Source organism: Pseudophryne corroboree, chromosome 5 (genome assembly GCF_028390025.1).
Source record: "Pseudophryne corroboree isolate aPseCor3 chromosome 5, aPseCor3.hap2, whole genome shotgun sequence".
NCBI lineage: Eukaryota > Metazoa > Chordata > Amphibia > Anura > Myobatrachidae > Pseudophryne > Pseudophryne corroboree.
The window spans coordinates 716,991,335-717,010,476 of record NC_086448.1 but is presented as its reverse complement, the minus strand read 5'-3'; the positions used below and the strand labels follow the sequence as shown (position 1 = coordinate 717,010,476).

At 42.3% G+C, this 19,142-nt stretch overlaps 1 protein-coding gene across 2 annotated transcripts in view; it reads left to right on the top strand.

Annotated features, from left to right (window-relative positions):
- The window catches only part of HNF4G (hepatocyte nuclear factor 4 gamma), a 282,814-nt gene that overhangs the window by 182,014 nt on the left and 81,658 nt on the right, over window positions 1–19,142 (top strand). For both annotated transcript variants that reach the window (XM_063925028.1, XM_063925029.1), the window contains exon 2: window positions 18,134–18,305. In XM_063925028.1, coding sequence (XP_063781098.1) covers window positions 18,160–18,305 — 146 coding nt within the window. In that variant the 5' untranslated portion in view covers window positions 18,134–18,159. The remainder of the gene's footprint in view (window positions 1–18,133; window positions 18,306–19,142) is intronic.

Genomic DNA, 19,142 nt, shown 5'->3' with positions numbered 1-19,142 from the left:
TTTCAATTATTTACATATTGTCAACCATTGTATACCATTACTTATTTTAAGTAGCTTGTTTTTCAATTGTCCAAAATTTTGAGCTACAAATGGCAATTTTGTCTTGCATGATGCTTCAGTCAAAGTTTTGTAGAACGTGGGAGTTTTATGTTGATCTTTACAATCAGAAAAAGAGAGAGAGAGAGAGAGAGAGAAAAAAAAACACTGACAAACATAATTCTGATAAGGATATTATGCTGAGCATTCCAAGACTATCATGAGAATAACCTTAAAGTACCATAAAAAAATGAGGTAAAGGTAGAATGTAGAACATAGAAGCATTTCCATAGCTCCTCCTTCATCTTAGATTTAGTTTGAGAGATTTACCTATCAGAGTTTGCTAGGAAAGAGAAAACAGTTTATTATTAATTGTGCTGTTCAATTCCCTTAGTTTCATATTTAGCAATGAAACTGACTAATTCAGTAATGGACATGGAAATGGTTAACTATAGTGATGTTTTAGACTCATCTTATACCTCCCTTGAATTTGAAAACATGCAACTTCTTTACAATGGAAGTGGTAAGTTGAATATTTCCTATATATATTTAATAGTTTAGATGTATGAAAAGATTTGGCTACTTATGACTACTGTTGTTATGTGTGTCAAGTTGTCTTTATTCGTTTGGGATAAAGAATACAAGAGCTGATTAAAAATATGTATTAAATAAAATCTACGTAAAACTGTAGTATATTTATGAATCAATTACTGTACATTATTTTATGTTTTTATAGGTTGTATATGTAGACTAACATATATAGCAAATAGGCTACTCGTCAAAGCAGAAGTATAGTTTTGTAAATTGTAAGTTATTGTTTGTTCTTTAGTTTTTCCAAATTATTTAATTTAAATTAAATATTAAATATTATAGACTTGAGATTATTTAAATGATGCAGCACTTAATCATTCCACATCTGTCTTAAGAGAACAATTATTATTTTCTTGAATATATGATCTGCACATCAGAATTAAATCAGAATATAGATTGTGCTTGAATTTAATTTGTATAATTAGTGTGTTGAAGTGTTTCACTTTTTGAAGCATTACAAAAAAAAAACAATGGTACTGCTACTATCATAAGACAACAGGTGGTATAGAATCTCAGAATGAAACAATTACATTTTTGCAATAAACCGTAACAAGCTGAGGTGTGTTTGAAAATCTTAAATCTCAGGGTCAACCATGAAGATTGCCCAGCTACATACTGTAGATTAGGGGAGAACATTATGCTCTGTTAACATTTGCGATGATGTCTTTCTGAAGCATGCTTACCAAAAGTTATTTTGCAGTTATTTTTTTATATTTTTAGTCCATTTAACTTAGGTACAAATCAGTTTGAATTATATATAGATGAATCATATAAACTTTATTTTATTAACAACAAAATGATTACTATTGTTTATTATGCTCAATAAAATATATTATTGGAAACTTCACATTGTCATTGTAACCAGCTGTAGAACTATGTACTGTTTTTAGTTTATAGTATAATTTTGTACCTCAGGGTGGTTTTTTGGGCATGGATACTAATAACGCTACTCAACAGCCATTTTGCATATAGATATACATTTTCATTTAATATTGTGTGTAAAATCCAAATATACCATCGGAAATTTGATATCACATACGGTTTTTAGATATTTTGAAAAAATGACATTAGAACATGAAAGTATTTGATGTGCAAATAAAATTCTATATGTGTGTGTACTGTTGTTAATAGTTTAATAATTAGGTTTGCTGTTTAGCACAATATTAGTGATACATAGTGGCTCACTAGGAACACCAAACTAGTGATAGCTGGCTCACCAGTATGGTGCTGAACACCAAACTAGAAAATAAAAAATTACAGATGTGCGTGGACTCCCATGTTTTGGATTTGGCTTTAATTCCTCATCATGTTCTTTCCTGTGTTTTGGTTTGGATTCGATTTTTGGTACAGTAAAATATCGATCAAAAAAATTATAATCATCAACAAAATGTGCTAAAAAACAAAACCCGAAATACATATTTAAAATTTGCATAAACCAGGACTTGGTTCAGATCAGATCTTCTTGGGAGATGCAGACCGGGTTTTGGTTTGGTTTTTGGATCCACAAAATTCGGTTGGATTCGGATTTGCGGAGTTGTGAACCACACATCTCTACTAAAAGAAAAAAAACACTAAGTTGTTGGAGAGAAAAACATCATGTACACTCCATTGGTTGAGCCACATAAATCATTTTATCTCCTCTTCACATTAGGTTAGGCCTAATGAAGAATTTCTTGAAAGCTCTGGATAAATAAAGCCAGGATTTCAGTTATCTAACACAAAAGTTTGAGAAATTAAGTTAAGCAAAGCTAAAGTAGGCATATTTGTTGGCCCTCAAATAAGGAAACTGCTTACTGATTAAATATTTAATGCTAAATTGATGTAAAATTAGTCTGCTGCTTGGTCCTCCTTCGAGGCTTCTGTTTGTGGATTCTTAGAAAACAGAAAAGAGACCAACTACGTATCCATTGTGAATTAACTATTGGACAACTACAAGAATATGGGTTGTAGAATGTCACTTAAAATTTACTTTTTACATTCCCATCCATACTTTTTCCCTGACAACCTTGGTAGTGTAAGTGATGAACAGGGGGAATGTTTTCAAGACATTCTGACAATGGAGCATTGCTACCAAGGATGCTGGGACCATGCAATAATGGGGGACTATTTCTGGTTTCTTTTTATAGAGACCAATGAGATACTGTACATACAGAAAGTGCCAACACCCTATTTCCCTAAAGCAAAGTGACTTTATATTGTATCTTTTATTAACAATTACATTATGGTATATTTGGATTATTAAGAGTTTTTGAAATTTAGTTTCAGCAGTTTTTATGCATTTTTTTTAGCTTTATTGGTATTTTTTAAATGACTGCAATGAGAATATTTCAATTTAATTGATATTAATTGAAATATTCAGTAATCTTACTTTTTTCAAACATTACAACTTTTGTTATTTGTGTGTATCTAATAAATGTGACATGACAGAGAAAATCAGTAGATGGCTCCTAACAGAGCAATTCAATTGTTGCTCCATTTAGATACAATGAGCCGCTGGGAGACACATTTCAGCTCACAGCCCCCCATTCTGGCAAGCTGAAGTGTGCTAAATGTCACCTGTTTGGGTGCCCAAATGGCCCTTTTCACGTCATTATCATTACTAAACCCAGCCTGTCTGGGCGTGATCAGCGCAGTCAAAAAGTAATTTGAATTTCACCCCCTTGATTTCCTGGCGAGAGATCGGACACAATAAAATATTGAATTTTGCCATATTTACTTTTGATATCAAAACTAAGAGGTTTTGAATAACCCTGGACCCCAGCCACTCCAACACTCACACCCTCTCGCCAATATCATTCCTTGACCTTAACTTTTACTTTATGTACAAGTTCATAATGGTCTCAGCAATATATAGCCAGTCCTTCTGGAGACAGATTTGTATCTCTTTCCCTCACTGGGCAGAACAGGCCAATGGGAAACTCTTCTCTCAGCACTTACCTGGCACTGCCACTTTCAGCTGTTGCCTCAGGCCAACTGTCACTTCCTCTCACAGCTCCAGAACATTGGTGGCAAATTCCCTTTCAATTACCTCAGGTGCACCTGTATTTACCCCATACGAAGGGGAAGGGAGGGGATTATTTACACAGATGAAAAGGAAGCCTCACCTTTGTCATCCAATGATATCACAAGGCTTCCCGCAATAAAACTATTCTGGTCTTCGCCAATGAAACTACAGTTTTAAAAGGAAATTAACTATAGTTTCACAATGAAAACATTTCATATGTTATTGGGGTACATAGCAATATTGGTTTCAGTTCTGAAGCTGCATTTTACCACATCTGTAAAAATATGAACCTTGAGCTGCCACTGAGACTTCCCAGCTTCTAGCTTAAAATCACGGTGTGTATATTGCAGCATAGTGCCATAGGCTCAGAGAGTCTTTTGCAGCCCATGGGTTGGCAGATAAATAGCCCAGACCTATAAAATAAACTGTAAAACAGGTACTGGAAATAAGCACTTGGAAGGCAGGTATCCGATAAAATACGGTATCTTTGCTGGCATCAGACACTACACATAGCATACACTGGCTTGGGCCTGGTCACACAGGTACATAACTTAAAATGAACAAATGAACATAAATGTCTTAGCACTCCCCGTGCTCAACGGTTATTCTGCTGCAATGACCTGCAGCAACCATCCACCATGCTCTCCTGGCACAGCCAACGTCCAAAGTCCCTGGCACTATAAAACTGCAGCCTACTTGCTGGCCTCTAACAGGTATCATTGCAATGTGCAGTGGGTTCATGGGAGTTTTAAACCCCTCTCCTGCTTCTGACTTCTTGCTGGCCCTGGGTTAGCTGGAAAACCTGGACTTCTATTATTCCACTTGGAGCTGTGTAATCCAGAAAGCCCAGAGTTCCAAAATTACTACTGCAGGTGCAGAATGTGCAAGTCTTGTTTTCCTCTCTCAAGGAAGGAGCTGATCTTAAAGAAATGTGGGCAATTGTGGTGAGACAGACACAAGCCCTCTCAACACAAAACATATATACAGATGTGTCCTGATACACCTAGCCTCAATACATACCTCCCAAAATGACCCTCTCCAGGAGGGACACAATGCTCTGCTTCTGGACTTTTCTCTTAATTTATGATTGCCGGAACCTGCTTTGAACAGGTTAATGGATAAGAAAGGTGTTTCAGCACAGGTGATGGCAATCATACATTAAGAGGGAAGTCCAGAAGCAGATCATTATGTCCCTCCTGGAGAGGGTCATGTTGGGAGGTATGTCAATACGCCATGTGGCATAAGCTGTACAGCATAGGTTCTCAAACTCGGTCCTCAGGAGCCCACACAGTGCATGTTTTGCAGGTAACCCAGCAGGGGCACAGGTGTATTAATTACTCACTGACACATTTTAAAAGGCCCACAGGTGCAGCTTATTATTTCACTTGTGATTCTGTGAGGAGACCTGCAAAACATGCACTGTGTGGGCTCCTGAGGACCGAGTTTGAGAACCTATGCTGTACAGTATGTTTGCAAGTTAAAGTATGTATTAAAAAAAAAGAGTTTACATACAACATTACAAGTATTATTAAAACTACGCACCAAAAAGGGGGTTAGGTCAAACATCTCAGAATTAATGTATATAACCTTCGTCTTAGAGCTGAGTCTTAACACGCCATATGAATAAATTGCAACACAGAAAGTATTTATAACATTAGAATTCACATTAACATTATTGTCAAGCCTACAGTATTCAATAGATAGATTTGTGCTGAACAACATTTAGTGAGTATGGATACAACACATCTTGCTTGCTTATGTGAGAGATGCCACTGAATACAGCTGATTATAAAACTGACAGATTTTATAGAACGTCCTGATGTAGTTTATAATATATCCATATACACCTATCTATATTTAACTAGCACTTCTGTGCTGCATGATATTCTATTTCAGTGAAAATTCCCATTTTACTAAGTTCCTGCAAGCTATCATTGCCACTTCAAAGAAGATCAGATGAGCTGAATTAATTTAAATGCCTTCAGGTGATCTAAGGTAATTTAGGATTTGAGTCATTACATTAAAACAAAATTGTCACATGCTTTTATTCCTTTAAACCTCATCTATCCTTCCCTATCCTTGATGATCTGATATCACAATGGACTTAAAGTATTGGATTCAAACACCGAGCTAGTGGCTGTACAATGGAAATGTTAACCTCTTCCAGCCCTGCTTTGTATTCTATCACTTACTTACAGCTCACCTGCCAAAAGATAAACCAAATATGAGTAGGCGTTGGGGAAACGATCATACAATACATCTCCATATGTGAAAAAGTAAAAGAATATAGGTACACTGACTTCGGCTTATACAGTAGGTACCACAGCATCTGTTCATAGTGCACGGAGAGCCTGGGGGCAGCCCAGCATCTCCAGGATTGCAGTTTATGCCCCCAAGTGATGAAAATGAGGGTGCACTGTGAGGTTTCAACCCTTTTGAGGTCCCGAATTTACAAAAAAAAATGTTTAAAAAAATGTTGGGAGGTATGTTTTAGTGGAAAATCTAATTTTCAATTACAATTGAAACAAAATTTCCAAAAGGTTCAGTTTTTCCACTTTTTTACAGACTGGATGCGCATACTTTGATGTGCTTGATGCGTACCATCTAGGAATATTGGTAAAAAACAAATGTGTTGTGTAGTGTGAATTGAGTGTGTCACTGATGAGGTCCAAATAAAATAAATGTTTGGTAAGTTACTAAAGGGGGGTACATACGGAGAGATCCGTGCTTAAATTCTAAGCAATCTGACCAGATTGCTTAGAAGTTAAGCACGGATCTCTCCGAGTGTATGCCCCACAGCGATAGCGATGTGCGGCCCCGCTATCGCCGGTTCTAGATTGGCCTGCATGCAGGCACAATCTAGCACATCGCTCATTTCACCCACTCCCCCTCGATTAGCACACATCGCGCTGTGCTGAGCAGGGGAAAGATGTGTCACTGATAGACATACTTGCCTACTTTTGAATGAGCATTTCAGGGAGATGTGAAAGTAACACCTATCAGCGCGGACGCGTACTGCTACATCGGTGAGGCGTGTCATAAACATGACTTACATCCAAATGTAAATGAGCCCCAAAGTCAGTAAGATCTACTTGTTGAAGAAAAGACATTGATTTTTTTTTGTGTATTGTTTTACAAGAGGTTCCATATACTGTAAGTTGCCACGAAAAACCTTATTTAAAAAGCATGTAGCCATAGGGACCATTGTGCCTTATATAACCAATGCAGGGAATGGCACTGATGTTCCCATTTAACTGTATGTATCTCTGATTTCTTTTTTTCCCCCCAAGAATGTAACAGCTACAGTACATAATGGGGATAAAGTGCAATCAGGGAGATTGATAGTCTATTCAGGGAGTCAGGGAGATTGCTGCTATTTCAGGGAGTCTACTGCAGAATGAGGGAGGGTAGGCAACTATGCTGATAGATCGCTCAGCACACATCTCTTCCCATGTGTACGGGGCTTAAGGGTCGCACATTTGAGCAGTGGGCCTTATTCAGTTTTTTTGCACATTTGAGCAATGGGCTTTATTCAGGTTTTTTGCACATTTGAGCAATGGGCCTTAATCAGGTTCGTTAGCAAACCAAAAAAGCACACTAAAGGCCCGTACACACTGGGCGATATATCGGCCGTTCTCTTGAACAGCCGATATATAGCGCGGGTTCGTCGGCCAGTGTGTACGGCCGATACGTCTGTGAACTCCGACGTAGCGAGTCGGCCATGCAGCACAGCCGACGGCCAATATATCTACCGATGTATTGGCGCGTCGCTGTGTGTGTACGGCGGTCGGCCGACCGCCCGTACACATGCTGCGGCGGCCGGCGGTGATTGACAGCTGAACTGGGCGGGCGTGTGTAAACGCCCGCCCAGTTCATGACGTCAGTCCCCGACGGATCGGGCAGTGTGTATGCTCAACACATTGCCCGATCCGTCCATAGATATATCTGCAGATCAATTAATCGGCAGATATATCTTTCCAGTGTATACCCACCTTTAGGGACAAAACCATACTGCACTGCAGATAGGACAGATGTAACATGTGCAGAGAGATTTAAATTTGGTTGGGGTGTGTTCAAACTGAAATCTAAATTGCAGGGTAAAAATTAAGCAGCAAGTAATTACCCTGCACAGAAACAATATAACCCACCAAATCATGTTACATTTGCCCCACCTGTAGTGCTACATGGTTTTGCCAAGTTGCTTGTTTTTTGGTTTGCTAACAACCCTGAATAACCCCCAATGTTACTTATCCTGTAGAACTAATAATATTTAGGACCTATATATATATTTCTTTTATATTATGCATAAGAAGAATAATGGAGAAATATGTGAGAAACAAGGTGAACTGACATTTGTGTGGAATGACAAACTGTCTCTCCAAAAAGAAATGTATCACGAACTTAGAAAGCAGCTTTATCATGGTTCTAGAGCCTAGATTGCAGGACACTGAGTTGTTACATACATTAGGTCATAAAATATAGAGCTTGCTCATCAACTGATTATAAATAATAAAATGTGTATAGAACAAGTACAGATAACGTATTTGTGTATGTAGAATAAAAAAAATGTGATTATCTCAATGCCTGGTAGGACGTATGAGAAGAATTTAATATGTTTAAAATTTCATGAAGTGTATAAAGTTGATTGATTACAGCTTTTTTCCTAACGTAATGTATGTATAAATATACAGTACATATTTGCTGCATCTATAATTGTTAGAATAAACAGAAGTAAGTTGTGGTTAATATTTTCCTACTATGAAGGTCATTCCGAGTTGTTCGCTTGTTGCCGATTTTCGCAAAGGAGCGATTAAGGCAAAAATATGCATGCACATGGTACGCAGTGCGCATGCGCTAAGTATTTTATCACAAAACTTACGACCGAATGAAAAATTTTCATTGTTGAAGTGATCGTAGTGTGATTGACAGGAAGTGGGTGTTTCTGGGCTGAAACTGACCGTTTTCTGGGAGTGTGCGGAAAAACGCAGGCGTACCAGCATAAAACGAAGGAGTGGCTGGGGAAATGGGGGAGTGGCTGGCTGAACGCAGGGCGTGTTTGTGACGTCAAACCAGGAACGAAACGGGCTGAGCTGATCGCAATGTAGGACTAAGTCTCGAGCTACTCAGAAACTGCTGAGAATTATTTATTCGCAATTCTGCTAATCTTTCGTTCGCTATTCTGCTAAGCTAAGATACACTCCCAGAGGGCGGCGGCCTAACGTGTGCAATGCTGCTAAAAGCAGCTAGCGAGCGAACAACTCGGAATGAGGGCCTATATCCTAATATAGGCAATGCAGCTAAAACATTTATTTACTTTAATATGCAACTAAAGCAGATACTCTCTACTTAAAATCAGAGAAGTAGGCGGGCACATTTTGCGTTTTATGTTTTTGTTTTGGAGCTGGATTGGTTTTGCCAAAACCACCCTTTCGGGTTTTGGTTTTGGATCTGGATGATTTTTGAAAAAAACACCCCATAAAAACTAGTGATGTGCACCGTAAATTTTTCGGGTTTTGTGTTGTGGTTTTGGATTTGGTTCCAAGGCCGTGTTTTGGATTCGGACGCGTTTTGGCAAAACCTTCCTGAAAATTTTTTGTCGGATTCGGGTGTGTTTTGGATTCGGGTGTTTTTTTACAAAACCCCCTCAAAAACAGCTTAAATAATAGAATTTGGGGGTCATTTTGATCCCATAGTATTATTAACCTCAATAACCATAATTTCCACTCATTTTCAGTCTATTCTGAACACCTCACACCTCACAATATTATTTTTAGTCCTAAAATTTGCACCAAGGTCGCTGGATGACTAAGCTAAGCGACCCAAGTGGCCGACACAAACACCTGGCCCATCTAGGAGTGGCACTGCAGTGTCAGACAGGATGGCACTTCAAAACAATAGTCCCCAAACAGCACATGATGCAAAGAAAAAAAGAGGCACAATGAGGTAGCTGTGTGACTAAGCTAAGCGACCCAAGTGGCCGACACAAACACCTGGCCCATCTAGGAGTGGCACTGCAGTGTCAGACAGGATGGCAGATTTAAAAAATAGTCCCCAAACAGCACATGATGCAAAGAAAAAAAGAGGTGCACCAAGGTCGCTGTGTGACTAAGCTAAGCGACCCAAGTGGCCGACACAAACACCTGGCCCATCTAGGAGTGGCACTGCAGTGTCAGACAGGATGGCAGATTTAAAAAATAGTCCCCAAACAGCACATGATGCAAAGAAAAAAAGAGGCGCACCAAGGTCGCTGGATGGCTAAGCTAAGCGACCCAAGTGGCCGACACAAACACCTGGCCCATCTAGGAGTGGCACTGCAGTGTCAGGCAGGATGGCACTTGAACAAAATAATCCCCAAACAGCACATGATGCAAAGAGAAATGAAAGAAAAAAGAGGTGCAAGATGGAATTGTCCTTGGGCCCTCCCACCCACCCTTATGTTGTATAAACAGGACATGCACACTTTAACAAACCCATCATTTCAGCGACAGGGTCTGCCACACAACTGTGACTGAAATGACTGGTTGGTTTGGGCCCCCACCAAAAAAGAAGCAATCAATCTCTCCTTGCACAAACTGGCTCTACAGAGGCAAGATGTCCACCTCCTCCTCATCGTCCGATTCCTCACCCCTTTCACTGTGTACATCCCCCTCCTCACAGATTATTAATTAGTCCCCACTGGAATCCACCATCTCAGGTCCCTGTGTACTTTCTGGAGGCAATTGCTGGTGGATGTCTCCATGGAGGAATTGATTATAATTCATTTTGATGAACATCATCTTCTCCACATTTTCTGGAAGTAACCTCGTACGCCGATTGCTGACAAGGTGAGCGGCTGCACTAAACACTCTTTCGGAGTACACACTGGAGAGGGGCAACTTAGGTAAAATAAAGCCAGTTTGTGCAAGGGCCTCCAAATTGCCTCTTTTTCCTGCCAGTATACGTACGGACTGTCTGACGTGCCTACTTGGATGCGGTCACTCATATAATCCTCCACCATTCTTTCAATGGTGACAGAATCATATGCAGTGACAGTAGACGACATGTCAGTAATAGTTGGCAGGTCGTTCAGTCCGCACTAGATGTCAACACTCGCTCCAGACTGCCCTGCATCACCGCCAGCGGGTGGGCTCGGAATTCTTAGCCTTTTCCTCGCACCCCCAGTTGCGGGAGAATGTGAAGAAGGAGCTGTAGACGGATCACGTTCCGCTTGACTTGACAATTTTCTCACCAGCAGGTCTTTGAACCTCTGCAGACTTGTGTCTGCTGGAAAGAGAGATACAACGTAGGTTTTAAATCTAGGATCGAGCACGGTGGCCAAAATGTAGTGCTCTGATTTCAACAGATTGACCACCTGTAAATCCTGGTTAAGCGAATTAAGGGCTCCATCCACAAGTCCCACATGCCTAGCGGAATGGCTCTGTTTTAGCTCCTCCTTCAATGTCTCCAGCTTCTTCTGCAAAAGACTGATGAGGGGAATGACCTGACTCAGGCTGGCAGTGTCTGAACTGACTTCATGTGTGGCAAGTTCAAATGGTTGCAGAATCTTGCACAACGTTGAAATCATTCTCCACTGCGCTTGAGTCAGGTGCATTCCCCCTCCTTTACCTATATCGTAGGCAGATGTATAGGCTTGAATGGCCTTTTGCTGCTCCTCCATCCTCTGAAGCATATAGAGGGTTGAATTCCACCTCGTTACCACCTCTTGCTTCAGATGATGGCAGGGCAGGTTCAGGACTGTTTCCTGGTGCTCCAGTCTTCGGCATGTGGTGGCTGAATGCCGAAAGTGGCCCGCAATTCTTCGGGCCACCGACAGCATCTCTTGCACGCCCCTGTCATTTTTTAAATAATTCTGCACCACCAAATTCAATGTATGTGAAAAACATAGGACGTGCTGGAATTTGCCCAGATGTAATGCACGCACAATATTGGTGGCGTTGTCCGATGTCACAAATCCCCAGGAGAGTCCAATTGGGGTAAGCCATTCTGCGATGATGTTCCTCAGTTTCCATAAGAGGTTGTCAGCTGTGTGCCTCTTATGGAAAGCGGTGATACATAGCGTAGCCTGCCTAGGAACGAGTTGGCGTTTGCGAGAAGCTACTACTGGTGCCGCCGCTGCTGTTCTTGCTGCGGGAGGCAATACATCTACCAAGTGGGCTGTCACAGTCATATAGTCCTTAGTCTGCCCTGCTCCACTTGTCCACATGTCCGTGGTTAAGAGGACATTGGGTACAACTGCATTTTTTAGGACACTGGTGACTCTTTTTCTGACGTCTGCGTACATTTTCAGTATTGCCTGCCTAGAGAAATGGAACCTAGATGGTATTTGGTACCAGGGACACAGTACTTCAATCAAGTCTCTAGTTCCCTGTGAATTAACGGTGGATACCGGAAACAAGTTTCTCACCACCCAGGCTGCCAAGGCCTGAGTTATCCGCTTTGCAGCAGGATGACTGCTGTGATATTTCATCTTCCTCGCAAAGGACTGTTGGACAGTCAATTGCTTACTGGAAGTAGTACAAGTGGTCTTCCGACTTCCCCTCTGGGATGACGATCGACTCCCAGCAGCTACAACAGCAGCGCCAGCAGCAGTAGGCGTTACACTCAAGGATGCATCGGAGGAATCCCAGGCAGGAGAGGACTCGTCAGACTTGACAGTGACATGGCCTGCAGGACTATTGGCTTTCCTGTCTAAGGAGGAAATTGACACTGAGGGAGTTGGTGGTGTGGTTTGCAGGAGCTTGGTTACAAGAGGAAGGGATTTAGTGGTCAGTGGACTGCTTCCGCTGTCATCCAAAGTTTTTGAACTTGTCACTGACTTCTGATGAATGCGGACCAGGTGACGTATAAGGGAGGATGTTCCTAGGTGGTTAACGTCCTTTCCCCTACTTATTACAGCTTGACAAAAGCAACACACGGCTTGACACCAGTTGTCCGCATTTCTGTTGAAATAATTCCACACCAAAGAGGTGATGTTTTTTTGTATTTTGACCAGGCATGTCAATGGCCATATTCATCCCATGGACAACAGGTGTATCCCCGTGTGCCTGACTTAAACAAACCACCTCACCATCAGAATCCTCCTTGTCAATTTCCTCCCCAGCGCCAGCAACACCCATATCCTCATCCTGGTGTACTTCAACAGTGACATCTTCAATTTGAATATCAGGAACTGGACTGCGGGTGCTCCTTCCAGCACTTGCAGGGGGCGTGCAAATGGTGGAAGGCGCAACCTCTTCCCGTCCAGTGTTGGGAAGGTCAGGCATCGCAACCGACACAATTGGACTCTCCTTGGGGATTTGTGATTTAGAAGAACGCACAGTTCTTTGCTGTGCTTTTGCCATCTTAACTCTCTTAAGTTTTCTAGCAGGAGGATGAGTGCTTCCATCCTCAGGAGAAGCTGAACCACTAGCCTTGAACATAGGCCAGGGCCTCAGCCATTCCTTGCCACTCCGTGTCGTAAATGGCACATTGGCAAGTTTACGCTTCTCCTCAGACGATTTTGATTTCGATTTTTGGGTCATTTTACTGAGCTTTATTTTTTTTTATTTTACATGCTCTCTACTATGACATTGGGCATCGGCCTTGGCAGACGACGTTGATGGCATTTCATCGTCTCAGCCATGACTAGTGGCAGCAGCTTCAGCACGAGGTGGAAGTGGATCTTGATCTTTCCCTATTTTACCCTCCACATTTTTGTTCTCCATTGTTTAATGTGTGGAATTATATGCCAGTAATATATCAATAGCAATGGCCTACTACTATATATACTGCGCACAACTGAAATGCACCACAGGTATGGATGGATAGTATACTTGACGACACAGAGGTAGGTAGAGCAGTGGCCTACTGTACCGTACTGCTATATAGTATATACTGGTGGTCAGCAAACTGTGCAAAACTGAAATGCACCACAGGTATGGATGGATAGTATACTTGACGACACAGAGGTAGGTAGAACAGTGGCCTACTGTACCGTACTGCTATATAGTATAAACTGGTGGTCAGCAAACTGTGCAAAACTGAAATGCACCACAGGTATGGATGGATAGTATACTTGACGACACAGAGGTAGGTAGAGCAGTGGCCTACTGTACCGTACTGCTATATATTATATACTGGTGGTCAGCAAACTGTGCAAAACTGAAATGCACCACAGGTATGGATGGATAGTATACTTGACGACACAGAGGTAGGTAGAGCAGTGGCCTACTGTACCGTACTGCTATATATTATATACTGGTTGACAGCAAACTGTGCAAAACTGAAATGCACCACAGGTATGGATGGATAGTATACTTGACGACACAGAAGTAGGTAGAGCAGTGGCCTTCTCTACCGTACTGCTATATAGTATATACTGGTGGTCAGCTAACTGTGCAAAACTGAAATGCACCACAGGTATGGATGGATAGTATACTTGACGAGACAGAGGTAGGTAGAGCAGTGGCCTACTGTACCGTACTGCTATATAGTATATACTGGTTGACAGCAAACTGTGCAAAACTGAAATGCACCACAGGTATGGATGGATAGTATACTTGACGACACAGAGGTAGGTAGAGCAGTGGCCTTCTGTACCATACTGCTATATAGTATATACTGGTGGTCAGCAAACTGTGCAAAACTGAAATGCACCACAGGTATGGATGGATAGTATACTTGATGACACAGAGGTAGGTAGAGCAGTGGCCTTCTGTACCGTACTGCTATATAGTATATACTGGTGGTCAGCTAACTGTGCAAAACTGAAATGCACCACAGGTATGGATGGATAGTATACTTGACGACACAGAGGTAGGTAGAGCAGTGGCCTTCTGTACCATACTGCTATATAGTATATACTGGTGGTCAGCAAACTATGCAAAACTGAAATGCACCACAGGTATGGATGGATAGTATACTTGACGAGACAGAGGTAGGTAGAGCAGTGGACTACTGTACCGTACGGCTATATATATAGTTATACCGGTGGTCAGCAAAATTCTACACTGTCCTCCTACTATATACTACAATGCAGCACAGATATGGAGCGTTTTTCAGGCAGAGAATGTATAATACTGGTGATCACTGGTCAGCAAAACTCTGCACTGTCCTCCTACTATATAGTACTGCTGGTCCCCAGTCCCCACAATAAAGCAATGAGCACACTGAGCACAGATATTTGCAGCACACTGAGCACAGTCAGATATGGAGTGTTTTTCAGGCAGAGAACGTAGATATTTGCACTTGCAGCACACTGAGCACAGATATTTGCAGCACACTGAGCACAGATATTTGCAGCACAATTTGCAGCCCACTGAACATAGAAACTGAGAGGACGCCAGCCACGTCCTCTCACGATCATCTCCAATGCACAAGTGAAAAATGGCGGCGACGCGCGGCTCCTTATATAGAATACGAATCTCACGAGAATGGATGATGACGTTCGGGCGCGCTCGGGTTAACCGAGCAAGGTGGGAGGATCCGAATTGCTCGGACCCGTGAAAAAAAAGGTGAAGTTCGGGCGGGTTCGGATCTCGAGGATCCGAACCCGCTCATCACTAATAAAAACAGCTAATAATCACAGAATTTTGGGGTAATTTTGATTCTATGGTATTATTAGCCTCAATAATATTCATTTCCACTAATTTCCAGTCTATTCTGAACACCTCACACCTCACAATATTGTTTTTAGGCCTAAAGGTTGCACCGAGGTAGCTGGATGACTAAGTGACACAAGTGTGCGGCACAAACACCTGACCCATCTAGGAGTGGCACTGCAGTGGCAGACAGGATGGAACTTTTATAAACTAGGCCCCAAACAGCTCATCATGCAAAGAAGAAAAAGAGGTGCAATGAGGTAGCTGGATGACTAAGCTAAGCGACACAAGTGTGCGGCACAAACACCTGGCCCATCTAGGAGTGGCACACTGTGGCTGAATGTCGAAAGTGGACAGCAATTTTTCAGGCCACCGACAGAATCTCTGGCACGCCCCTATCATTTTTAAAAAAATTCTGCACCACCAAATTAATTGTATGTGCATAACATGGGATGTGCTGGAATTTTCCCCAATGTAATGCATGCACAATATTGGTAGACATATATGGCAGTACCCCTGGACTTATACAGCAACACCACTTGACTGGACTTATACGGCAGTACCACTGGACTGGACTTATATGGCAGTACCCCTGGACTAATACAGGAGTACCCCTGGACGTATACGGCTGCACCAGTGGACTGAACTTATACGGCAGTACCACTGGACTTATACAGCAACACAACTGGACTGGACTTATACAGCTGTACCACTGGACTGGACTTATATGGCAGTACCCCTGGACTTATAAGGCAGTACCTCTGGACCTATATGGCTGCACCACTGGACTTACACTGCAGTACCCCTGGACTTATACGGCTGCACCACTGGACTGGACTTATACGGAAGTACCCCTGGACTTATACGGCTGCACCACTGGACTGGACTTATACGGAAGTACCCCTGGACTTATATGGCAGCACCACTGGACTCATATGGCAGTACCACTGGACTGGACTTATATGGCAGTACCATTGGACTGGACTTATATGTCAGTACCCCTGGACTTATACGGCAGTACCCCCGGACTTATACGGCTGCACCACTGGACTGAAATTATACGGCAGTACCCCATGACTTATACAGCAGTACTCCTGGAATTATACAGCAGTACCACTGGACTGGACTTATACAGCAGTACCCCTGGACTTATACGGCAGTACCCCTGGACTTATATGGCTGCACCACTGGACTGGACTTATACGGCAGTACCCCTGGACTTATACGACAGTACCCCTGGAATTATATAGCAGTACCACTAGACTGGATTTATGCGGCAGCGCCACTGGACTTAAACGGCAGTACCACTGGACTGGATTTATACGGCAGTACCCCTGGACTTTTACGGCAGCAGCACTGGACTTATATGGCAGTACCACTGGACTGGACTTATACAGCAGTACCCCTGGACTTATACAGCAGTACCCCTGGACTTATACGGCAGCACCACTGGACTTATACGGCAGTACCACTGGACTTATATGGCAGTACCACTGGACTGGACTTATATGGCAGTACACCTGGACTTATACGGTAGTAACCCTGGACTTATACGGCAGTACCACTTGATTGGACTTATACGGCAGTACCCCTGGACTTATACGGCAGTACCCCTGGACTTATATGGCAGTACCACTGGACTGGTTTTGCCTCGTTCTAGTTTCCAAGTCTGGTGGGAAAATCCGAGCTGGACTCAGATCCGGGCTCAGGATGTGATGTACGGTAGGGTTCGGTTCTCAGGGAAATGAACCCGCTCATCCCTACTTAAAATAAAACATTTGTTCAGCATCAGTTCAAGCTTTTTTGTCACCTGGTGTAAAAACTCATCACGGCACCCCCATCCCGCCCCAGTAGATAATATTCACCCTCTAACAATATGACGACAATCGATAACTGCCATATAATATAGGCAGCATTAGTGGCCACCATATATTACAGACAGGATTAGTGACCTACATATACCATAGACATTAGTCACCACAATATACTGTACCACAGACAGCATTAGTGACCACCATATACTACCGACAGCATTAGTGACCGCGATATAATACAGACAATATTAGTGACTGCCATATAATACAGACAGCATTAGTGACCACCTTATACTACAAAACCCTTAATCCCACTTAACCCCATTAATTCATTCATGAGGTCATTTTTAGTATTACCTACCATAAATTATACCCAACCATCTCTTCCCCCTTAAACCCTCACTTAACTGTTGGAGATTTCTTCTGTTGACTATGTCCCTCTCCTGTAGCAGCCACATAGCAAGAAGCCAGCAGCTTGTGAGTCAGGTCCCACCAAGGCTGCTGCCATTCTGGATTCTCCTGCTAGCATCTCCCTTCTGACATCTGGGGCACACGATCCATCTGACCCTCCTATAACTGCACCCCTGGGTACAAGCCCTGTAATGGGGTGACACTCCCCCAACTCAGACATGTCTTCCTTAGTATCACTGATTCTTATCTTGTCAGATGGGATTTATAGGAAGCACACTCAGCTTGTCTGTGACATTATAACCAAGCGACACTCTTCCAGCACCACACTGACACAGAGGAGCAGCAACCAGCAGCATTAAATGAGCTACAGTGTTGGCTGCTTCTCCTTCATGTCAGCAGCTGGTGCTCTGTGTTATGGCAAAGTGAGTGCTTGAAAATTGTTTTTTCTCTCATTCAGTGTTTTAGGCATGCCCAGTCCATTGTCGTCCAATGCAACCACCTAGGTGTATATAATAGAAGCACCAGCCTTGCATTTGGTATTATTGAATCAGAGTTATCAGATAAATAAGTAAATTCCATGTACCTCCATTAAAATACAGATTTGTATAATGTATGTATGTAACTAGTGAATATTCTATTATTTTCATATAGTTGCAGTCTTCTTGTCTTAGAAAATATTCTATTTTTTTCTGTTTCAGATAGTTCTCCTGGAGAATCAGTCACCATGAGTGGTATTGACAATGGGATCATCAGCATATGTGCTATTTGCGGAGACAGAGCAACAGGGAAGCATTATGGTGCATCCAGCTGTGATGGGTGCAAAGGGTTCTTCAGACGCAGCATCAGGAAAAGCCATGTTTACTCTTGCAGGTATTTGCTCATTTCATTTTAAAAGATATCTGGGAAATCTCTTATTCAAAACAATAATATATGTTTAAAAACTCACTTTAGGATTCCATATTTAATATTAAATACACTATTAAGGGGTTCATTAATTCTGATTTGGACACAAAGTAATGCCGCAAGTGTGGAAGTCATAGGCAGCTAGATTTACTACCTTACGTTAATGCAACCATATGTCTGTCTATGTGAGTATCCGTGGGGCTTCATGCGTATGATTGCACATTCCACTGTTTTGCTGGCCACAGTTAAGCTACAGTATCATCATTTGCATTGGCACTTGCACTGACACCGCGCTCTGTGCAAAACATCCATCTGAAATAGGTGTACCAGGTTACAGAAGGAGGGTGGTGCTAGCAGGGGATCCAAAATTGCAGCTGCATTAGCCTTGATTCCAGAGAGTACAGCAAGGCAACAGTTATCCCATCCCAGGTCTGTTGTCTACAGTAATAGGCTGCATGTTCCCTCTCTTCCTGTATGCATCTGCTTTGCTCCTCTCCTTCCTCACTGACAGAAGTAGCCGCGGTGGGACCTGCCTGACAGGATGCTGCTTCCTGCTTCCTGGGCACAGCTGTGTGGCCAAATCAAGCATGGAAGTTGGGTTACATCCCTACAACACTCCCATGACACTCCCTGTAGACACATCTATTCTGTGAGTCTGTTACTTCTCAGTTACAGCCTAGTAACTTCAATTTGAAGCTTAGTCCACTTGAGATCAGGCTCATACGGAGCTCCATGCCAATGCAGATGCTTTATGCATTGCATGTTCAAATTGCATTTGCTGTTTTTGATTCATGCAGATGACCC